General features: G+C 50.5%; 2 protein-coding genes and 1 long non-coding RNA gene across 4 annotated transcripts in view; 2 read left to right on the top strand and 1 right to left on the bottom strand.

The window, feature by feature from the left end:
* LOC135416726 (uncharacterized) overlaps positions 1-753 on the top strand; it is a 55014-nt gene extending 54261 nt beyond the window's left edge. Inside the window, exon 3 of the long non-coding RNA XR_010431700.1 lies at positions 467-753. This is a non-coding gene — a long non-coding RNA (uncharacterized LOC135416726). The remainder of the gene's footprint in view (positions 1-466) is intronic.
* TMEM80 (transmembrane protein 80) lies at positions 697-6538 on the bottom strand. 2 transcript variants are annotated; one of them, XM_064660040.1, is made up of 5 exons: positions 6418-6538; positions 4318-4334; positions 2978-3071; positions 2782-2874; positions 697-1813 (listed from the first exon to the last, which is right to left on the bottom strand). In XM_064660040.1, the coding sequence occupies exons 1-5, from the start codon at positions 6434-6436 to the stop codon at positions 1608-1610; spliced, it is 429 nt and encodes a 142-aa protein (XP_064516110.1). In that variant the 5' UTR covers positions 6437-6538; the 3' UTR covers positions 697-1607. The 2 variants fall into 2 exon arrangements, with proteins under 2 accessions (XP_064516110.1, XP_064516109.1); XM_064660039.1 differs by lacking the exons at positions 4318-4334; positions 6418-6538 and having other exon boundaries at positions 2978-3155.
* A 221-nt stretch (positions 6539-6759) lies between these two features.
* Positions 6760-22084, top strand: DEAF1 (DEAF1 transcription factor). Its single transcript, XM_064660004.1, has 13 exons — positions 6760-7212; positions 7954-8051; positions 8417-8546; positions 9380-9526; positions 10284-10423; positions 11032-11097; positions 11988-12114; positions 14037-14165; positions 14626-14754; positions 17194-17444; positions 19151-19216; positions 20874-20963; positions 21401-22084. Exons 1-13 carry the CDS (start codon positions 6996-6998, stop codon positions 21503-21505), a joined length of 1695 nt encoding a protein of 564 aa, XP_064516074.1. The 5' UTR covers positions 6760-6995; the 3' UTR covers positions 21506-22084.
* The last annotated feature ends 1108 nt before the right edge of the window (positions 22085-23192 follow it).

Below are 23192 nucleotides of genomic sequence, written 5' to 3'. Positions count from 1 at the left end.
GGACAGAACCTGCTGTTACCTGGCCTGGGAGTTGAATCATGGAATGGTTTGGGTTGGAAGGGACCTTCAAGCTCATCTCATCGCACCCCCTGCCATGGGCAGGGACACCTTCCACCAGCCCAGGTTGCTCCAAGCCCCATCCAACCTGGCCTTGGACACTTCCAGGGATGGGGCAGCCACAACCTCTGCCAGGGCCTCACAACCCTCACAGGGGAGAACTTCTTCCCAATATCTCATCTAAACACACCCTCCTTCAGTTTAAAGCCATTCCCCCTTGTCCTGTCACTACAGGCCCTTGTGAAAAGTCCTTCTCCAGCCTTCTTGTAAGCCCCCTTTAGGAACTGGAATCCTTAAGGTTGGAAAAGCCCTCTAAGATCATCAAGTTCAACCACTGAATGACCAAGGGATGAATTTGGGCCCTTCCTCAAGAACTTCAGTGCCTTTTGTTCCCTTCTACCACCACCAGGAAGCAAAGAGCAGCATAAGCTGAGGTACCTCAGGCCTGCACCCCTCAATTTTCAGCCCCTGATGAGTGCAAATTAGCTCAGACCTTCCCAGGACAGGAGAAGGGCCCACACACAGCAGCAGGATCAGGATCAGAAGAGGCTTTCACACACATCCAGCTCACCCACGTCTTCCTTTGGGTGGCTTAGCTGGAGCCGAGGATCTGAACAAGATGCTCTGCACTTCAAACACTTCTTAGATCTAAACCATTATTTATTTGAATGAATAAATAAATACAAAAATAGGAAATTCTGAATATAAAACCTGCTTCTTCAAAACCCCACAAACTCCCCAAGCTTTTCATTAACATATGTTTTTGATACGGTAAAAAACTCTGAATTTGCACAAGTTGTTCAGTTAAAAGACAAGGCTTGAATGCAGTAATTTTTGCAGAATAGTGGAAATCAACATGTTTAACACCAAATAGGAATCCACCTGCCAACATTCTGTTGGACTTGTAAACAGGACAGAAGTCAGTGTGAGCAGTGAATGGTTTTGTTCATTTTGAGGCCATCCTATCTAACCAAACATCCCCTCACACACCATGTCAGTAAGAACAGCAGCCCAAACCCTGCAGCTCAGCTCTCTGGGTATGCACAAAACCCAGTTCCACTGTCTCCCGCTGGGATACAGCAGGTTCTGCCCTACTAAAGTCAGGGAAATTACCACTGAGGTCTGGAAGCACAAATGAGAGCAGCAGAGGAGCTGTGCCCTCGAAGACGGCCGTGTGAGCGGCGAGGCAGGAATCAGTCCTGGCCTGGTTCATTTCTGTGTCACTTGGGCTGCACGTTGCTGCTGTGCCATGAAAACTCCCATCATCCCAGCAGGGATGTTGTGCTGGCTCCTGTCCTGTGTTGGGAATGGGTATTGAGTATTGATCCCTGGTGAATGCCAGAGCATTGAGGGTTTTGCTGATTCATCCTTTGCCCATAAATAAGCCACGAGCGGGACAGTGTCACGGAGGGGCTGGGCAGGACGTCTCACCTGCCACACAGGGACATCTCTGCCCTGAAAATTTCTAATTGAAACAGTTGTTCTCCATACAAAAGAATTAAATCCCTGCAATGAAAGCCCACTGCTGTGTGGCAGGCAATGTGCTGGGCTCAGCTGACGAAGGCAGCGATGGCCGTGACCTTGAGCCCCGACTCCAGCCCGTAGGCACAGAGCAGCACCGCCGTGAGCACGATGTCTGCCCACAGCACGTAGGTCTGCCAGGCCAGCAGGTACACGCTCAGCACCACGCTGCCCACCGTGAGCCCCAGGCTGAGCGCCAGCGGAGCCTCCTCCTCCCTCAGGTTTCCCTTGCAACCTGTGAGGAAACAAAAGGCCAAGAGGAGTCTGATTCTTTCTGACAGTAGCTCAAGCCATAACTCCAGAATATTCCTGCTCAAAAAGGCTCTGGTTATTACCTTGCTCTTGCTGAGCCTTACAGAGGCTCAGAATACATTGAAATACCAGCCTGAATCAAGGCTCTGCCAGCAAATTAACAGCAAACCCAACACCAATGGACAGTCCATTTCAAAACAGAGAAATGACTCAAAGTTAATCTAAATAAAGAGCAATCAGTGGATAGTCACAGTCAGGGCACATTTTCTTACCACAAGAATCACTTCTGAAGCTGCAGTCTTTCTGATCACTCAGTTTCTTAATCAACCATCAAACCTCCCCCCAGCCGCCCGCTCAGCGGGACACCTCAGTGACACCCAGAGTCCAATCCTGGCTGTCACATCTTAGGCAATACAGACAGTTCTCTATTCCCTGCTAATCTATTCCTGTTTCAAATGACTGTCAGTGTGGAGAAGCTGCACTTATCTCTTCCTTGCAGCCTATTTCCAGGCTTGTCTCAGTAGATTTTGGTGTTTAACTACATTAGAGTTGAAACTCACTCCTTTATTCCTGGACCAGGCTCCAGGCGAATACACAGAGAGCTCTAAGGCAGCAGAATAAATCCCCCCCTACAGCCAGTGAGCTGGATTCAAGAGCCTCACCCTGCATAAATGTCTTAGGAATATCAAGCAGATTTTAACAGTGATTTGGTTTTTTTTAAAAAAAGGACTATAAGAAGTTTGGGCAAGCTCTGGACAGGAGGCTGTTCACACTGTTGTCTTAGTGGAAGGAGGGTGTTGGCGCTGGCCCAAGGCTTCAGGAGTGAAGGGAGAGGTGCAGGTGTCTCCAAATACCTGCTAAACTGACGTGTTTTGACACAGACTCCATTTCCAAATGATTCATGTTTAAAGATTCTATTCCACAAAAAGGTGCAGGGATAACATCACCTACCCAGGTATAGTCGAGGCACTTCCAGCATGGCCATAAGGAAAAGCACGGCAAGATCAGGAGCCAGGAAATCATCTGGATAACTGAAAACTTGACCTGGAGAATAAGCCAGGGTAAATGGAGCAGGAAAACACAGCAGGAGTAGGGCAAAGCCCAGCTGTGCACAAGCAAGGCCTGCTCTGGGTTACCTGCCACTTACTTTTGTAAACAATCATTGCAAGAGTTGCCAAGAAGTAGAAGATGTAATAAATGCCATTTACATAGAACAGGATCTGTAAGGGAAGCGATGACAGCTGAGAACTGCTGTTAAGGATTCTCAGAGGAGACAGGACCCATTCCATAAAATCACCATTTCCCAAAATATACTGCTCTGCCATTTTATACTGAATGGTCCAGCCATGCCTGGCCTGTGGGGAGGGTGCAGGAAGGAACTTGAGGCTGCAAACACCAGGAGCTGGGATAAAAGCTTGCTGTTTCAGGCTTGGCTTTAGTTCCTTTTTTTAAGGAACTTTATTTGGTCTGTAGTCGGGTATCTGTCAGCCTGAGGAAACGGGGGGGTGCATGTCTACATTGCCCCAGATAAATTCCACACCTCTCAGTCAGCCTTAAGGAAGCTGACAGAGGGTTGGCAGCCTCCAATCCATCAAATTCCTGGGAGTTTGGAGAAGAGGTGGCTCTGTGCAGCAGCCAGGCCCCGTTCCTGCCCACAGCATGGAAAAGCCGTGCTCTCACCTGTCTGAGAACGGCCAGAGCTCCACTCTGAGAGGCAAATCCCTAAGAAACAGACTGACTTAATTCACTCCCCTCTCTCCCCCAGCCCTTCTCAGATCCTCTGAATATCTCCAAGCAGGGATTTCATCCCAAGCATCTTTTGGAGGAACGTCCCATCCCACTCCTGAACCCACCCACATGCCGTGGATGGATTCCAGTTCCCAGAGCAGCTCATTTCATTTACACAGAACCAGGTTTGGGAGTTTTTCCAGTTGAAGGAAGGTGGAGCAAAAAATTACTAGAGAGGTTCTAAGCATGGAAATCTCTGGAGCTGAGGGTGTCTCCTCCTAGGTTACCTGGATCCTGGCAGGAGTAAGGGTGGGGTGAATTACCATGAGAGAGGAGGAAATATCCCTGAGAGCTGCTTTTACTACCCCTTGTGAGCTGCATCAGCTGTCTGTGAGCTGTGCTGCATGGGGGTGTGTCCACCCGTCCATAAATCCACCTTTTAGCCTTGTTTCCTAAGAAAATGAGAGTTAAGTGACGACAGAAGGAGGCTTCCAGTCCTCTGCCATGGCTGCAGGGGGTTAAAGGGGTTTCTGCAGGAGTGGGAGCCCGGCAGGGCCAGATCCCAGCTGAACCTGCACGAAACATCTTCCTGTGGAAGAAATGTGGTACCAGTTCTGCTTCCTGTGGATGGTGCCGATGGAAAACTCAGGAGCACAAACCCATCACTGTGCGGATTTCCTGGGCAGGAGATGTGGAACCACTTCTGCCAGTCTTCCCAAGGATTCCCACACGGAGGGAGGAATGGTACAGAAAGGATACAACCTCTGAAGTTCTTCCTTTCCGCAGAGAAGGAGAAAATAAAGAGAAGAAAACAAGTCTAAATGTTTACCAGAAGTGCAGCAGAAACATTCAAGCAACAGTACCAGGATGCTGTAGGGATCTCTTTTTTCAGCTCACTGGAACATTTACTATTTCCTCAGATCCTGGAGTTCAGGTTCCAAAAATAACCTTTTCAAGTAGATGAAGCCTAAAATAATTTGGGGGAAATCCCTGCTGGGAAAAGCCACTTTCACTGAGGAACTTGAGGCTCCTTCAAAGCCTAAAGGAGTGCACAGGCATTATCCAGAACTTGTTCATCCTGTCCTTTCCCAGGAGATGACACCTCATCCCCTCTAACTCTGCGGGAAGGAGGGAGACATGGGAACCAGAAAGGACCATTTGCTTGTAAATTGTGAGAAAGTTTGCGGAGAACACAGGACTCCTGTGTGCCCCTAAATAACACTCCTCCACACACCATCCCTGCAAACACCATCCCTCCAAACCGGTTCCCTTCACAAAGTCAGTCCCTGTCAAACCTCAGCGTGTTCCCATTGCCCACAGAAACCAAATCAAGGATTTCCACTGATCCATTTCACTGCTTTCCTTATTATCTTCTGTAAAAGCCAGATGAAATTCTGGTGCAAAAAGATGGCACTGACCTCCTACAGCACCTCATTAATTAAAGTTCCTCATTAATATTGTCGGCCTGCCTCAGACACACGAGGAATTGCAAAGCTGGGATTTCTGTTCCAGAGGAAGCAGAACCTGTGAGAGGCCATTTCACTGCCACATCCCCGTCCTCATCCCGGGATCCCTGAGGTCCATGTCCTCATCACCACAGTTTCATGCACTTGGGCCCAAATGAGTCCCCACGAACTCCAGGCACCTGGTTAAGGTGTCCAGCTTGGGACTCCGGTGGAATGGCTTTAAGCTGCCAGAGGGCAAGGTTAGATGGGATATTGGGAAGGAATCCTTCCCTGTGAGGGTGGGGAGGCCCTGGCACAGGTTGCCCAGAGAAGCTGTGGCTGCCCCATCCCTGGAAGTGTCCAAGGCCAGGTTGGATGGGGCTTGGAGCAACCTGGGATAGCAGAAGGTGTTCTTGGATGAGCTTGAAGGTCCCTTCCCACCCAACCCATTCCACGATTCTGTGTTGACTCGATATCCACACCTGCAGCTGCAGCACCAGTGCCGGGGGTCAGTCACACTGGTACAATTCACACAGCGAGCCCCGAGTGAATTCCCTCAGGGAATTCCCTCCCCAGGTTTATTTCTAAGTCCTGATTCCCTCAGTCCTTTCCCGGGAGGGGGCAGTGCCCGGGCCGGGGTGGCAGCCACTGCTCCTGAGGATGTGCTGCCACCTCGGGGAGACCGGGACATCCCACAGGGAAAGGCCCAGCACCCCTGGAAAAGGCGATTATTAAACCACCAGAGCGTATAAGTTCGGTGTTTTCGCCAACACCACCTTTATTATTGATCCGGGCTGGTGCTGATTCTAGAGCTGACTGTGAGTGACACTGGGGATGGTGGCGGAGGCGGACCGTGACCCCTTTCCTCAAAGAACGGTTTAACTCTCACCAGGAAGCGCATCCCTCCGGGTGCCGCCACCTCCGGCACCTCCCTGCACAAACCCGGCGGCAGGAACCTCCAGGGCTTGGGTGCCAAAACCTGTCCAAACCAGTTCTGTCTCCCCAGACCACTAATGTACATTTTTAGAAGAGAACTCTGACCCGTTTGAAAGAATTGGCCCGATAATGAGGAGCTGCCCCTCAATGCCACGGTTCGGGATGTAAAGCCGAGGTTTGGATTTTCCAGGGGGGGTCTCTCGGGCTCAGGACAGTGGCTTGACCGCGGACAGAGGTTCTCCCCATCCCGCACAAGCGCCAAGGCCTTGCTCACGCTGCCACTGGCATTTACCGCAGCGTGTCGGGGCTGTCGCGATATGGCACCGGGGCTGAGCTCGGCCGGGGCCCCCGCCTCGCTCTAGTCGTGTCCCCCCGCGAGAGGTTCCCCTCTCGCACGGTGGGAGAGCCCTCCCACCTGCCCCCGGAAATGGCTTTCGTGTCGCCGCCGCTGTCGTGTCGCTGTCGCGACACCTCTCACCTCGGCTCCCCGCCGCCATCTTAGCGCCCCGCCCCGCGCCCGGTCCTCCGCCGTCCCGGCAGCCCCCGCGCGGCCGCTCGCCCCGCCCCCCCGCCTTCGGGCGCGATCGGAGCGCTCGGCCCGGTTCGGTCGCTTTCGGGCGGATTCGGGCGCTGCCCGTTCGGGCGTCTCCGTGCGGGCCGGCGAGCGGGGCTCGGGCGCGATCGGAGCGGACTCGGCACAGATCGGCTCTTCTCGCGCCCGCCTTCGGCAGAGATCGGAAGCGGCTCGAGCGCGCTCGGGACTCTCCGCCGGCCGGGCCGGGCCGCGCCGCTCGGGGCTCGGCCGCGCTCGGGCGGGCTCGGCTCCCCCCGCGCCGTCAGGTACCGCCGCGGGCCGCGCGCGCGGGCCCGGCCGCGCCCCATTGGCCAGCGGGGGGAGCGCGTGCCCGGCGGCTCGGGGCGCTTCGGGCGCCCTCGGAAACCGCCGGACGGGCCCGAACGCGCTCGGCTCAGCACCCGCCGGGACCCTCACCCCGGGACCCCTCACCCCGGGGCACGGGCTCGGCCCCCCCGGGCCCGGCTCCCCCGGGCCCGCGCATGGAGCACAACGACGGCGAGCCGGCGGCCGCACGGCTCGGCTTGGCCGCGGGGCCCGGGCAGCAGCAGCAGGAGCCGCCGCGAGCGGCCGAGGGGGAGGCGGAGCCCGAGGAGGAGGAGGCGGTGACGGTGATGGCGGCAGACGCCGAGCACATCGAGATGGGAGCGCCTCCGATGCCCAGCGCCGACGAGGCCGCCGCCGCCGCCGCCTTCGCAGGTCAGGGCGGGCAGCGCTCCCTCGGCCCGCCCGGGGCTCCCTCACGGCCCCCGGGGAGCGCCCCCGCCCTGGGCACGGCCCACACTCCGCCCTCACACGCGGGGCCGGGAGCTCCTGCAGTCACATTGTCTGTGTCCCGTTACAAAGTGCCCCAAACACGCAGGGCTCTGCAGCCGAGCTGCGCTACCACAACATCCCAGAGCCCCCGTGCCCGGCTGGGCGTCTCTGCCTCAGCTACGGCTGGTTTTTCACCCTCACCGCACATGAAAACTCTGAGATTTTAGCCAGGCCGTAAGATTTTAGCCAGGCTGAACGTCACAGAGACGTTTGGCTGTAAGTCCGGGCAGTTTCTAGCTGGTAATGACACCCTGGGTATTAACACATGGCAAAGGGACAGTCAGTTGTTCACTTTATCCTGGCGTTTGCCAGTCACCCCTCTTTTCGTTAAAAGCAGCACACCTGGGGGTGTTCCAAGTACAGATACGATACTCATTTTTCCTTTAGTTCATCACATGCTCATAGCAACTGTCAGTGCCTCGAGGTTAAAGCCAATTCAACCCAAAGCTTAATAAAAATCACAATGATTGTGTTTATAACAACTTACAGGTGTCGTGAAAAATAAAATAAATTTAGAATAGGAAGGAAGAAGGAAGTGCAGTTACATTTATTTGGTGTTTTAGCTGTTTATGAGGCTCTCTGGATGCAGCCAAATGTTAAATTAATGCCTGTTTTACGTTGCAGAAGTCACCACAGTGACAGTAGCCAACGTGGGGGCCTCTGCAGACAATGTTTTCACCACGTCTGTGGCCAATGCAGCTTCAATTTCAGGACACGTGTTGGTAAGTCTGGCCTTTCATCTGAGGGCCTTGGCAAAGTCTCACTTGCTCAGTGTAAATAAAGAGCTGTAGTAAGGTCAAACATCTGTTTTTATTGCACTATACAGGCTTTAAGCCGCAAACCCATTAGCTGGGGGACATGCAGTTTTTTATTCATTATTTTTTTTGCCTTTCCACCCTCATCTACTCATTCTGTAATGGAACTGGTGACCTGGAACATGAAACATTTGAATTTGCTTGGCTGAAACCTCCAAAATTAACCTAATAACTGCCATACTGATTGCAGTTTTAGGGTACCCTTGGAGGACACTGAAATCTGTTGGTGTTTAACCCTTTTCATCAATTTAAACTCCTAATTCCTTCTGTAGTCTGGGAGAACAGCCCTCCAGATTGGGGATAGCTTGAACCCTGAGAAGGCCACTCTGATCGTGGTGCACACGGACGGGAGCATCGTGGAAACCACCGGGATCAAGGGCCCTTCGGCACCTCTCACACCAGGTAGGAGCCAATCTGCTCCTCAGGGGTCATTCTCTCTGGGGGATGCCTTCTTCTCCACTCCCACTGTGTTTCTAGGATTTAAAAGCATGGGCAGAATATTGTAAGGATCGTTTGTCCCCGCTTACAACCATCAAATTGTTTAGGTGGGAAAAGACCTTTAAGGTATCAAGTCCTCACACAGTATTTCTTGGGAGTACAAGAATACTTGGCTATTTTTTTTTTCTGTCAGAAATATATTTCATTTCCTCACCCTTTGCCCTGACCCTGGCAAAGAAGCTGCTTGAAAAATCTTATCCTGCTGCTGGGCTTCCTACACCCATCCCACCCCCGAGGGCACAGGAATCCTTTTAACGTGGACAATAAAAATACGAGTCTGCCAGTTCTGCACGTGGGTTTGTTTTAAAGGGTCCTGGAATACATTTTTGTCTCCATTCAGACCACTTGCTGATATTTTAGTGTCTCCATCCGCTGGGGTTTTGTTCAGGGCTGCTTGGCAGTTTCCTTGCTGCCCACAAGGTGGCACGAACTCCTCGCAGGATGGCCCTGGGAAGGGGAAGATCCAGCCAGCTCCTTACACCACGGCTTACAGGTGGTGTAAGGGTCGGGGTATAACCTCAGCGTTTATTTCCTGTTAGAGCCTGTTTTCTCTGATGCAGTTTGCTCAATTGTCCGTCCTTTTCAGTTGGTTCAAGACGAATTTTTTGTGGTGCACCTTTGTGGGGATGTTCCAGCTGCTCCTGGGCCCTGCTGCCCCAGCCCAGCTGTGAGATGGAACAGCCACTCTTCTTTTTGGTTGCTGTCACCTTTCTTTTCTCTTTTCTCTTTTCTTCAAGGACCCCAGTCTCCTCCTACCCCGTTAACAACTGTCCAGGGGAAAACTGGGACCAAGTACAACTGGGACCCATCTGTGTACGAGAACGAGCTCCCGGTGAGGTGCCGGAATATCAGTGGCATTCTGTACAAAAACAGGCTCGGCTCAGGTAACTACGGCCTGGGGGAGGAGTGGGACAGCTCCTTCTACACTCTTCTTTTCATCAGGCTCTTCTTAAGGGCTGACTGTGAGGGGGAAAAAAAAACCCAGACGGTTTCCAAGCCAACCCAGTGCCTTTTGATATTATTGTTCTCATCTGTTTTGCTCGTTCTTCAGAGGCTTTTTAACTTTTTCTTAAATCTGTGGGGATCCAGGCTGCCATGCAGTGAGTGTCCTCAGTAACAGGCCAACTCCTCTAACGTTTTTTTCATCTAAGGAGTAGACTTGTGTTTCAACAAAGCTGTAAAGAATCCCTGCTGGAATGAAAATGGAGAATTTGTCTCCTCACAGGGCTCCTGAGCTCCTCCTCTTCTCTCTTATCCTTGTGGGGAAGCTGGAGAAGCAGCAGCCTGGCTGCCCAGCACAGCACTTGCTTCATGGACAGAGAGTTTTCTTCATCACCAGAAAGACCAGAAATTTAAGTGTAAATTAAGAATAGGCTTAAATTCATGGTGTTTACGCAAGAAAGACTTTTCCTTCTTGTGGAGGAGCAATTTTTGTAGCCTTTTGAGGCGCAGAGTTGGAGCTCCCTTAACATGCCCAGTCATTGTCACAGCCATGACAGTAACGGGACGTGGTTGTCCCAGAGCGAAGGGAAGCAGCAGACGGGCACATTTGGTGATGGCTGTGGATTAACTGCTGTTTTGTCCAGCAATTTCCATGACCCCTCAGCTGCACTAACAGTGTGTTTTGCTGCTTTGTCTCAGGGGGCCGTGGCAGGTGCATCAAGCAGGGGGACAACTGGTACAGCCCCACCGAGTTCGAGGCCATGGCGGGCCGAGCCAGCAGCAAGGACTGGAAGAGGAGCATCCGCTACGCCGGGCGGCCCCTGCAGTGCCTTATCCATGTAAGGCTCCCTGGGCTCCCTCCCTTCTGCAGGAACGGGCTGCCAGGGCCAGGGGCTGCCTCTGCTGGCACCGGGAGCCACGCTGGGTCTGGTGGGGAGTCAGTGGCCTGAGGGGAGTTTTTCTAGATATGTCTCAAACAGCACTCTGGGAATCTTGCTTGTGCTGGAAAGGGGCTGGAGTTTCTGCGGGGTGAAGCCCAGCCTTGAGCTGTGTCACAGGAATTGAGTTGTCACTGTGAGATCTCCATTCTGTTTGATTGACACCCGCATTCTTCACTTGCACCATTTATTGAGTATTTGGATCCTTTATTTCCTGCAGTACTCCTGCATTGCCATCAGGCTGACAGGTGATTTCTGCTTGGGCAGAAATAAAGCCTCAGATTCACATATCCTGGCCTTTTGGTGTGGAAATGGTTTGGTTTTCCTTTGTTCTCCCCCAGCTCTCACCCCATGGCTGCGGTGTGAGGAACTGGCCTCTGTTACTGCAGAGGGTCCAGGAGGGAGGGAGTACCTCTCCCTGGGAGCCATCCAGCTGTTTTGGGAGAACACAGGTGTGTTCTCGGTGATTTTGGTGACTCCAGTGCTGAGCTGGTCACTTCTCATTCCAGGATGGGATTTTAAATCCTCACGCTGCCTCGTGTACTTGTGCCGCTTGCTGCGACGACATGACACTGGTGAGTGGGAGGTTTTACATCCATCAGTTTATAAACTAATTAGTTGAGTTTGAAAAATTAACTGGTCATGCTGCCACAGCCCTTGGCAAGCAGGTCATGAGTGCCCTGGGAATGGGCACAAGTGCTTTGTCCCTGCTCTGTGGAGAAAGGAGATAAGGAACTGCTGGAGCTATTGTGGAGCAACCTCAGTAAAACTGGATCATAGTTAGTGCTTTTTTCTTTTTTTTTTCCTCCTTTTCTAAATAATATATTTATGTAAAATGCCTTTTGGGAATGCCAATACTATTTGTGATTTTTGATTCAAATTTCACAATGTTTTGAGTTGGAAAAATATTTTTGTAAGTAAGTAACATAATACTCTTATGATGGAGCTATATTTTCATCTCAAAACTGCTTGGGGTTCTTGGTTGGTTTGTTTGGAGTTTGATTTTTTGCTTGTTTGTTTCAAAAAATGATGTTAAAATCCTGAAAGCAGAAGGCTTTAGCTTGACTTGATGTTTTGCATTTCTTTTCTGCTATGAACTGACTGATTTCCTTGTTTCCAAGCCTGGAACTGCTTCCTCTCTTCTCCTCTTGTTCTCTTTTCTTCCACCACCTTGACCAGCAGTCAATTATTTGCCCAGTTCTGCTCCTTAAAAAACAGGTGGAAGAGGCTGGATTTGTGCCTCTTCAGCTGGAAGGAGCTGAGTTTAACTCTTTTTTCCCCAAGTTCTTTGGGTCTGGAGAACTGTAAGTTCTTTGGTCAGTTGTTGCCAACCACGCATCATCCATGGGGATCTGTGCTGCTGTTCCTGGGAAGAGGAGGGTAAACCCAATGTCTCCAAAGAGGTGCCTCAGTTAATGCCTTCTCTTTTTTTCCTTTCTTCTTCTTTTCCTTGTGCTCTGCCCAGAGTGGCCCCATTCGACTCTTTGTGCCATATAAAAGGCGGAAAAAGGAAAATGAAATGCCTGCAACTCCAGTGAAGAAGAATTGCTCCAAAAACATCACTCTGCTTCCTGCCACAGCTGCAACCACGTGTAGGTTCTTTTCTCCTGCTGAAAATTGCTTCCCTTCCTTGGTGAGAAATTGCCACACTGGGTATTTTATGTCTGTTAGTGGTCACTTGGAACTGTCCAGCTGAGAAAAATGGCCCTTTTATTTTTGGCCATATCCTTTTCATTGGACAGTTTTATTGACTCAGTGTCACTTCCCATTTTATAGAAAGTAGCACAGTGTTGTCACATCTGGACACAAGCTGAGTAGGAAAAAGTACAGCTCTAGACCTCCAGGAAACTCGGGTTTAAGCATCGTCACATCTTTGTGCAGTGAACAGGAGGTTTTATATTTTGTGCTGAAAGAGCTTTGGATTTTGCCCCATTCCTGGAAGTGTTCCAGGCCAGGTTGGATGGAGAAGGTGAAAGGTGTCCCTGCCCATGGCAGGGGATGGAACAAGATGAGTCTGAAGGTCCCTTCCAACCCAAACCATCCCAGGATTCTATGATTCCATGGTTATATTCCCCCCTGTACCTGCTCTCAGCCCAGCAGTGTGGGGGGAATTGTGGAGTCCTGGCCTTGATCCACAGTGGGTTTCAAGTAGATTTTTCACAAATAACAGTTGGGAAATTTCCTACTGGAATTAGGTTGTGGGGAAGGCTGGCCCTTTTCTGCTCTGCCAGAAATCCCCATTCCATCCCCTGAGCTGCTTTGTGTCCCTCAGAAGCTGGAGTAAGATTTGTGCTATTCCTTGCAATACGTAGAAACAAAGGCTGGAAGCAGCTGGGATGAGGTGCCCAGCCTGAAAGTCGCTAATGAAGGAGGCAGAAGGTGACACTTTCATCTGCACGTCCCTCTCCAGCACCCAGCACACGCTTTGTTACTGGTTTGATTGGCAAACCATCTGTGTGAGAGCAGAAATTAATGTGCAAGCTCATCCAGCCCACACATTCCCAGTCACATCCGTGTGTCCTCCTGCCCTCGGTGCTCTGGCATCATCTGGGCTGTAACAGTGCAAAGTGAATCCAGGAAGAAGCAGCAGAAATCCAAAAATAGGAACAAAAAAAGTAGGGTTAGATCATCAGCAGCAGTAGGAGGAGAAACACACAAGGGTTCTACAGAGTTGTTTTGTGGGTTTGGTTTTTTTAGTCCCCAGATATGTTTAACTTGTATTGGTTTGTTAAGTGAGGTGCTGTGAGGCTGCACATTCCCTTGTGCTGGCATTGGGAGAGACAGCTGCTCGGTTTGGGGGCCACATACTTCACCAGCCATGGATTTGTAGCCACAATATCTAAAAACTGAATTATTGTTTGGGAAAAGATCCTTCTGGCAGAGCAGTGTGCCATGGCATCAGCCCATTGCCAGTTAATGGTGCCAGGTAATTAGTCCTGTTTAAAAAGGGTTTTTAATATTCTGGAGCTGCTCAGGTATAATCATCCAAAAGGATTTTGTGCCTTGTTACTTGCACTGGCCAAGTACATTCTGTCACTGTGTGTAGATAAACAGCTAAAATTGTCCAGCTGTCGTGGAATTAGTTGTTATCCACAGGTTTTTATGTTGATTTAAGTAGCAAGAATCACTCTTGCTAAGATTATCATAAATTAGGATCAGCCAGAAACTGATGGGGTTTGTGGCCTCACTGAACCTTTATGAGAGGTGCTAAGTTATGGCTCATAAAACAATTGAAAATGTGATGATTTGAGAGGTGTTACGTTGTAAATTAATGTTCCAGCCTTGTACCCCCAGAGAATAACCTGGAAGGACAGCAGAGCCTTCAGAAGTCCACCAGGGCTTTTACTCCCATTTCCAGCTGCGCTGGTCGTAGGCGTGATCCAAACTGGGTTATCACAGGCCAGTGGTCTGTGAGTCCCCTGACTCTGGATGGTGCAGCACAGGGATATCAACAGCTGGGCAGCTGTGGGCCCTGCCCTGAGTGTGAATGATGAGAGTGCTTTAATATTTCCAGTCACCGTGACTCCCTCTGGACAGATCACGACCTCGGGGGCACTGACCTTCGACCGCGCGTCCACCGTGGAGGCCACGGCCATCATCTCGGAGAGCCCGGCCCAGGGGGACGTGTTCACTGGGGCCACAGGTGAGAGCCAGGGCTTTGTGTCCTGGGCAGCCGTGGGAAGGGGCAGGAGGGGGCTGGTTTATGCTCATCTCAGTGCCAGAAGAAATCAAAGTATAAATGCAAGACGTACGTTTCAGTTCTTGCAGTTTGAGTCGTGCTTTGGGGTGTCAGCTCTGTTGAGGGAATGATTCTGCTCCAAGCACGGGAGTTTGGAGCCCTGGGATTATTGTGGGTATGTAGATGTGTGGGAGGGAACCAGGGAACCTGTGGCTCTAAAATTAAGCCTGTTGGAATGAAGACCAGGCTGCCTTGTTTGCTGACTGTGTGAGATCGTGCTGCCATTTCTCATTTCCAACTCTTGGGAATTACCACAGAGTGTAGAAACTTGTATAAAATGTAAAAACATGGGGATGAAAGCAGTGTAAGAAACACCTACCAGGTGTGTTAGACAGTGATTCCCCACGTCCTTGTCCTCCTGCAGTTCAGGACACCAACGTCCAGCAGCCTTGCCGGGTGTCCCATCCGGAGCCTCACTATCCCAGTTACCAGGACAACTGCCAGATCTCCCCCTTCCCCGAGGCTGCGCTGCCGACGTCCCACCCCAAAATCGGTACGTTTGCTGTCCAGCAGGTGAGACACTTCACTGGGCTTGACCTTCCTCTGATCCTTCTCAGCAAAGGTAAAGACTGAGGCAGAAAATTAAACTTGGCTCTGTTTCGCTTGTGAGTTTTACAGTTATTAGGATTTAGACAAGCAGATTTCCCCTCTGTGGGGAGTTTTTCACTCCTTATTGAGAACTTTGATATGTTGGTTTCTACCAGAGGAGGCTGCTGTGATCCTGCTGCCTGCATCATCTTGCACTCCCTGCCTTTCCTAAGGCTCTTGCTTCCAGGCTTTTGTCCCTGTTGGGCACTGTGGCTTAACATTGATTTAGTGCTCAATCTGAGGAGACCAACCCCTTCAAAATCCACAGAAGCTTTTCTAGACATTCTCCCATGTCTTTATTACTCCAGGGGTACTTGCTGGAGGTAGTTCTGGGCAGGTTTGGTGTCAATTTTCAGTCCCCTCTGAATGACCTTTATCTGTTTACTCGGAGCAGCACAGCATATTCCTGCTGTCCAGAGTCACATCTTGTTGGGTTTAAGACTTAGATCTTGATGTTACTAATTAAATACTGATTGTTTTTTCACCAGTGAATACTTTCTCTTGCCTCCTGTACCTGTTCCAGAATGAGAAATCAGAAGTAATTCCTGTGTGATATGTTATCAAATGCCACACTGGGACAAATATTGTGCTGGAAATGGAGAGTGGAAAAGGCTCTTCTGCAAACAGACACTGATAAAAAAGACCCATTTATCTCATACTCATATCTAAGTGCAAATAGTTCCACACCCCTCATGTGCAGATTGATTGAAATTACTGTTTTAATTAAGGGCATTTGCCATGAAATGTCTGTGTACCTGTGTGGGGAGCTGGCAAGGAAAGGTCACACACCTGACAGTGACCTACCTGGGGGTTGGGGCTCGTTCTCTCTGTCCAGATCAGTGTTGGATTCTTCCAGCTTTTACTGCTTCCATGAACAACTACCAGGTGGTAGGTGAAAAGGGTTAAAAAAAGCTAAATTAGTCACTGCCTTGTAAGTTACTCAGTGTTCAGTGCTGTCTTGTAAGAAAGCTGGTTTATCTGCAAATGCTTTTCTAAGGAGAGGGTCACTGCCAGTGGAACTGCTGGAATGGCAGCTGGGAGCAGGAAGGTGTGTTCAGGGCACTACTTACATGTGCCTCTGAAGTAAATGACACTGAAGTGACTTTCAGACACTTGAGCCCCTCTACATTTTGTTCAAGAACTCCCTGTTCAGTAAATTTCTTAACTCTGGTTCCAAGGAACAACATCTGGCTCCGATAATGGTCCCTTTTAGTGAGAACACTGGTCAGAGATCCACCAGTGGCAGCGGTGCTGGTGCTCCCTGATCATGCTGCAGATCCTGAGGGACACTGTCACTGCTTTATTTTCAGTACCAGCAGCACTGGGAGAGCTGCAGGACCAGCTGCCTGCCAGACTAGGGGGAGATTTTGGTGTAATAACTCTGCACAGCCCCAAAGTTGGTGGTACCTTCCTTTTTCTAGTAAACAATTTGGTGAGGAATGTGGAGGTCAGGTGTTGGTAGATGTGAATGTCTTGGACTGAATTTTATGGCAGATGGTGAGTATTTATTGCTCAAGTTATATTTTGGAAAAGTAAAGCCAGATAACATTTCTTCCTGGAATGTTACCTAAGCTGAGCTTACACTGTGTATTGTGGAGTTCCTGGATCTGGATTTAATTTCCTCATTCCATGATCTCCCAGCGTACATGCAAACCTTATGTTGCGAAAAGGAGCTCTTTTAGTGACACAGTAACTGCTGTGTTTTTAAAGGAGTCCCCAGCCCATGGTTTTGGGAAGTGCATGTTTGGAATACACTCACTTTGAGGTGGTGGTGGCTGTCGGGTTTATTCCAGTGTCAGGCCAGGGTTATGGTCCAGGTCAGGATTCAGGAAGCGCAGGGAGTGTGATGGGGATCAGTGCCTGAGTTTTGTGGGTTTGCAGCCTGAGAATGGACATCTGGGTAGGGACACTGGGATACTCCTGTAAAGTGCTGGATCACTGAGTGACTTACTGTAACCTTTCCTAGCCCTGGCTGAGGGAAACGTTGTTGCCAGTGGTGGAGTCCCTGGGAATGCTGCTTTCACCACTTAATTGTGCTTGTCCACAGCACTGCTGGGAGGTGTTAAAACCCTTCCCAGAGCAAACAGGGGGGGTCATGAGGAGATGTTCTTGTCCTGGGGGTTTGAGAGTGCCCAAGGGCTTGTTCTGCACAGACCTGCACTTTGGGTTGCAGGAGGAAAGCTCTGTTTAGCAAAAACTTCCCGGACTGGAAATTCCTCAGTCCGTATTTTAAAAAAGAAACTGAACAACACAGAAGAACCCCCACACACACTCCTCCAACCCTCTGCTTTCTGGGAGTCAAACCCCCTGACTGTGTGTCTGTTGTTGTTTGGTTTGTCCCCAGTGTTAACCTCTCTCCCCGCCCTGGCCGTGCCCCCCACGACCCCCACCAAGGCCATGTCGCCGTCGGTGGTGAACGGGCTGGAGGTGACGGAGCAGCGGAGCTGGCTCTACCTGGAGGAGATGGTCAACTCCCTGCTCAGCACCGCCCAGCAGCTGAAGACCCTGATCGAGCAGGCCAAGCAGGCCAGCTCCTCCTTCCGAGAGGCCGCCGTCACACAGGCCAAGATCCAGGCGGACGTGGAGAGGAAGGAGGTAACTGTGCCAGGGGCGCCTCTGGGGCCGAGGGATGGGCAGAGCAGCTCCTGCCTGGAACAGTGGCAGCCCTTAGAAATTTGTTTCTCCAGGCCTGGAGAGCAGTGTTAGCAAGAGAAATCTTTCTGAGTTGTTTGTGTCTTGGGGAAAGGAATGGAGTGCTCGGGGATTCCGGGAGCTGTGGGCAGCAGGCTGGTTGTGCACACTGGTGTCACGATGCTGAGCTCTCCCATCAGCTGTCTGTAAATTTATGGAGTGTGGGCACCAAATCCTTGTCTGGGAAAGCTGTTAGGATCCTCTGAGTAAAGTTACACTCGTGTTACTTAGAAGGTGTGGGGAATGACATCCTGAAAGAAAAGCAAACCGTGAGCCCTTCGGCTCCATGATTATATGAACTTCCAAAATGCGTCAGGATATTGCAAAAATTGAAAATGCTGAGATATTTGTAAGGTTGTTCTGAATTGCAGCATTTTGTGTGGGATTACTTAAATACAACTGCTCTGGCAGAACTTCTTGTGGCTGTTAAGAAACAGTTCTCCACACTGAGTATCTGATCCCTTGGTTACTATCCCAGTGATGGCTTTACTGCATTTTTTGGTAAGGGAAGGACATTTAGGAAAAGGGGCAACAAAGGCTCTCTGTGTCTTGCAAAAGATATTTGACATTTGTAGGTCAAGCCCAAAATGAACAGATTAAAGACAGGACTAACACAGGGGCCTCTGTGCTTGAGCAATGGAATTTTTTTGAGTGTGCATTGAGCCATTGTTTATATCAGATAAACTTTAGGATGGGGAGAATACACGAACTTGCTAAATTCTGTGCCAGAATTGCTGGGGGATAATAAAGATATTCAGGAAATGTGTTAAGTGGATATTCTGTATAAATTGAAGAGAGTCAGTGTTGAAGTCTGACGAGTGTTTTAATTGGAATAGCCCTTGGCAAAGCAGTGATGGCTCCGGAGCCCAGCTCGTTTGAAAGCAAGGTGGAAGATTAAGTCAGCAAACAGCTGGGGCATCTGAATTGGATTTTAGAAAGATTAAACCAATTCAGGGCTGGAGAGTGTGAAATGAACCGAAAAGGGTCGGGCAGTTAAGATGTGTGGCTCCGGTCAGCAAACAGAGGCTTGTGTCCTCCAAAGGAGCCAGGAAACAGTTGGGAATTGGAGGTTATTGGTTTTCTGGAGCTGTTTTTGTGAGAGGGCTGGATGTGTCTGGCTTGATCCTCTCTCTTATCACACCTTTTCCTCCTCTGTGGTTTGTGCATGGCTGGAATTGCCTTGTCAGATCAGGCAGAACCCAACCCCACCCTCGCAGGCCACAGCAAGAGGTTTCCCTGCCACCGCCTCCGTCTGCCTGGAGCTTTTTAACTCAGTTATGTCATGGTAACATAGAGGTTTTGAAGGTCATGGTTTCACAGGAGAATAAATACTGTGCTGTCGGGTCATACACTTGTAAATTAAGCCTTTAATCTCCTTATATGTTGGGTCAAACTCCTGGGTGAACCTGCTTTGCCTGGAGGTGGGAGTTCAGATGTTTTTGGACTTTTTAACTGTTCCCAATACATTTAGGCCAGGGTTAGCACATAGTCCATTTGGGATTGGGTTTGGATTTCATTGGTTTGGGACTCCTGTCCCCCCTTGCCAAGCATGGCAAGGCAACATCACACTCCAGCTGGGAAATGACACGTCTGGTGTGTCTTCCTTGCAGCAGTACCAGAGCCAGTTATTCCAACAAACAGAGGATGTGGATGGGAAAACAGAAATCATCATCAAGGTAAGCTGGGGACGTCTCGTGTGTTGCAGAGTCTTTTGGTCTTTGCCTCGCTCCATTTCAGTTTGTCATTGCCACAGAATCCTGTGCTGGCACAGATCTGAGCCTTCCCATTGCTCCAAGCAGTGTCTTCCCTTTCCCAAGCCTTCCAGCTTTCCACACTCCTCCGTTGTCTCCCAGCCAGGTTCCTGAGTCTCACTGACCTCTGAGTGGTGGTGCTGCAGCTCTGCTGGGTGGCTGTCACTGAGCTCTGGCAGGAAGAGAACTTGCTTCCTTTCTGTCCTGTGAGCTGGTTTTCATAACTTCACAATTCCCTCTGGCTTTCGAAATGGGAGTTAGTTCAGGACCCATGACTGAAGCCCTCAGAGCTGTGTGTGTTACTCAGTTGTCCCTCAGGCCTCCAGGTACAACTGCACACACACACAGTGTGTTTCCCACGTTTTCCAGTACCTGTACAGGTGACAAACAGCCCCAGTCAAGTGTCCCCTTGGGACAGGCTTTGCAAGTCCCATCTTGCAGCTTTAAGGCATTTCTGGTGTCCCAAATCCCCGGCTGTACATCAGGAGCACAAACACAGTTCAGTCACACCAGCTGTTCACTGCAGGTACATGGAAGGTGTGAGCAGGGGGTGTGATGAGTGGGGTGTTAATCAGGACACTGATTTGGGGGTGCTCATGCTCAAAGGAGAAAAGGAGCCTGAGGAACTCAGGAGCCCAGGATACTTTCACAGCCCAGCAACGCTTCCTGCCGCTGCTGCTCCAAGTGCTAATGATTTGTCAGGAGTTTAATGAGCTGGAAGCTGGAATGCTCTGTGAAGTGCTTATTTGGTGGCAGTTCAATGATGTTTCCACCTAAATATACAGGTTATGTTAATTGATGTGACTGAGGTAAGATTAAAGTGATAGACACAAAAGCATCCCCTAAAAAGCAGGTGTGATTTTTCTCCCATGTATCCTCTCTCACCTTGCTTCTGGATTTAAATCCTTGCTCCTGTTAGAGCCTTCTTCATTTGACTCCTTTTTCCCTGTTGGGATACTCCTTATGCAGTCATGCTGCTGACTGGCAAAGTAACAAATCCCTTTTTCCTCTCTAAAACCAAGGAATGATTAAGCTGAGGAGTCCCATCCTTACTCCTGCTCCTGTTGTCCTTCCTCAGACCCTCTCTCTGACATACACAGTATTATAAACCCAACAAAGCCACCAATGAAATCTGCCTTAAACCTTTCAATTTGGGATAAACTCAGAGTTTGGCTGTGAACAGCCTGGGCACAGCCTGACATGGCTGTTTGGGATACACTCAACTCCTGCTGAAGCCTGCAGCTACCTGACCCCTATGGAGGGAGGTATCCCTGAGGTGGTGGGGATGGATTTCCATGACCACTCAGTGTCCCACCCATGGTTTTGAAGGGCTTCCTGCCCGATAGAAAGGAAAACAGAGGTGCATTCCATTTTCCAAAGTGATCCTTGCTACAGCAGCAGGAGAGCAGGTCTCTGAGGGCGTATCCACGAGCCACTGGACCTGTTTTGCTTTGGTGTGCTGAGTGTATTTTGGGAAGCAGGGGCTTTCCCACTGCTCCCACGTTCCAGCAGGTCACAGCCCCTCAGTGACCTCGCTGGGGTGGCTCCGTGTGACACGGTCACTCTCTGTCCCTTCCCACAGCAATCCTGTGTCAACTGCGGGCGGGAGGCCACCAACGAGTGCACGGGGTGCCACAAGGTCAACTACTGCTCCACGTTCTGCCAGCGGAAGGTATGGCATGGCTGGGAGTCGGGATCCAGTTCCCTGGAGAGGGCTGTGGGATCCTAGGGAGAGTCACCTGATGGAGCAGAACCGGGCAGCCAGCGCGGAGTCCTGCGTGGGTCAAGCATTCCAAACCCCCTGCCAGTGGGATCACCAGCAGGGCTGTAGTCATGGGGCAGGTCTGCAAGTCAGGACAGGGTTAAAAGGGTAGGGAAGGTCCCAGGGTTTGCACACACCTTCCCAAAGGTGATCCAAAAAATCAAGGTAACATTCCACTTAGTCCAATTCCACCTCTAATACTGACCCAGTGTGTGGCTCCTTGGTCTGGTTTGTGGGGCACTGGAGACCTGCTGCTCCCACCTGTGCTGGAGAAAGCGCTTCCCACACAGTGGCTTTTCCAAGGGCCTGTTCCCTTGATGGCCTCGCCCTCTGCTCTCCCCTCGCAGGACTGGAAGGACCACCAGCACATCTGCGGCCAGTCGGCCACGGTGACGGTGCAGGGTGACGAGGTGCACGTCACAGACAGTGTCATGGAGAAGGTCACCGTGTGAGCAAACTACCTCCGCAGCCGTTCCCGGGCACGCGGGGCCGGCTGGATCGGGACCCGGCGGAACGGTCTGTCCTGTGCCAACGGCACTGTTCTGTCTAGCAGAATCATTTTTGATTGGCTTTTTGATACTGTGACAGCGTTTGTCTACTCCCGAGCCCCTTTCATAACTTTGGATAATACAGAGACTGTGAAAACCTCATCTGGAACGCCCCCCACACGCACACTGGGATCCCCCTTTGCCTTTGGGAGGCTTTGCCTTTGCCTGACTGGATCCTCCACCATGTGGATTACAGCAATCTCCTCATCTCTCTTGAAATTAATCTAAAGCAGGTGCTGCAAGGAGATGTGCCAGTATTTCCTCCTCCCGGGGCCTCCCTACCTCTTGTTTGAGAAGAGAAATGAACCTTTGGCTTATTTAATTGCCTTGACAGAGTCGGTACAAGTTCTTAGTTTGGCTTTGGAAGGATTTTTGTTTTTCCTGTGTTCCCTCTGTGCTAGGCAGATTTGGAACACGTTGGAGCTTCTGCATTTAAATACCATTGAAAAATAACATGTTGTTCAATAAAATGCAGTGAAAGCACGAGCGAGCCCAGCGGTTCCCTTTAATCCCCAGGGCAGCACTCGAGGGTGCAGGTACTTGCACAGGTGGGTGTGGTGGCAGGTACACGTGTGTCCATGTTCCCCTGTCTGCCTGGGAGGTGTTTGCTCCGCAGGGAAGCACAGCCTCATCCCACGGCGTGCCTGGAATGTCGCTCATAGCATCCACCTGGCCAGAATCAGATCGGATGAAGCCCAAGGTGAGTGCACGTGGATTTGGGGCTGTCCTGTCCCTGCCCTGCAGGAGCTGCTGGTTAGAGATGTGACCATTAGAGAGTTATTTGCTTTGTTCACTGCAACAAAATCATTCTAGTTATTAATGTACTTCTTTAATAATTAAGCTGTTGTGGTTGGAGATTTTGGAGGACTCTTGGCAGGTGCGCAAACCTCTGGTTGGTGGTTTGGGTTTGTTTTTAGCTTCAGGCATAGCCCCTGTGAGGGGTCACTTGTTCTGGATGGTTGTTCAATTGAGGGGTCACAATCCATCCCTCTAAGGGATCACAGCCTCTGTGTCACTTGTCCTGGCTGTTGTTTGCTCTGGATGAGAGGTCACAGCCCCTGTGAGGGTCACTTGTCCTGGCTGTTGTTCACTCTGGTTTTGTGCTGGTGGATGAGGATGGTTGTTCAGCTGCTGCTCCAGGAAAGGTCAGCTGAACCACGGAGTGACCCAACCCAGCATCACACACACACTGTCAAAAGGAGAACATTCTATCCAGAGCTACAGGAAAGTTAATAAGAGAGAAAAATGCAGTGGAAAAGACTTAAGTCTTAGACTGGAGGTCTCTGGCAAATCCATGGAAAGCCAAGCAGGAACTGAGGCAGGATGGGAACAGAAATTACCTGTGATACTCCTGGGAAGGAAAGAACAGGCAACTCCTTCCATTCCCACAGCAAAATGCCCACTCTTGCTTCCCAGAGTAATACTCAAGTACTGGAGATGGTTTCTGTTCACAGTAAAATGCTGACTTCCTGTTTTCTAGAGCATGGAGACAATTAGTTAATTGAGAAGACAGTCTTAATTGAGCCCCTGGTAACACAGCTCATTCCCAGGGTTTCTTGTGTCCTGCATTCAGACGCAGCAGAGGCATCTC

The sequence above is a fragment of the Pseudopipra pipra genome, chromosome 6, assembly GCF_036250125.1.
Source record: "Pseudopipra pipra isolate bDixPip1 chromosome 6, bDixPip1.hap1, whole genome shotgun sequence".
NCBI lineage: Eukaryota > Metazoa > Chordata > Aves > Passeriformes > Pipridae > Pseudopipra > Pseudopipra pipra.
Note: the sequence above shows the minus strand (reverse complement) of the source record. Positions and strands in the feature narration are given on the sequence as shown.

Bases quoted from the DNA above. Each gene is read 5' to 3' on its own strand.
- TMEM80 (XM_064660039.1), bottom strand. From the start codon at position 3,155: ATGGCAGAGCAGTATATTTTGGGAAATGGTGATTTTATGGAATGGGTC. The intron at 2,875-2,977 runs GTAAGTGGCAGG...CTTATTCTCCAG, and splicing joins TGCAATGATTGTTTACAAAA to GTCAAGTTTTCAGTTATCCA. The intron at 1,814-2,781 runs GTAGGTGATGTT...GTTTCCTCACAG, and splicing joins AGTGCCTCGACTATACCTGG to GTTGCAAGGGAAACCTGAGG.
- DEAF1 (XM_064660004.1), top strand. From the start codon at position 6,996: ATGGAGCACAACGACGGCGAGCCGGCGGCCGCACGGCTCGGCTTGGCC. The intron at 8,052-8,416 runs GTAAGTCTGGCC...TTCCTTCTGTAG, and splicing joins CAATTTCAGGACACGTGTTG to TCTGGGAGAACAGCCCTCCA. The intron at 17,445-19,150 runs GTAACTGTGCCA...TCTTCCTTGCAG, and splicing joins CGGACGTGGAGAGGAAGGAG to CAGTACCAGAGCCAGTTATT.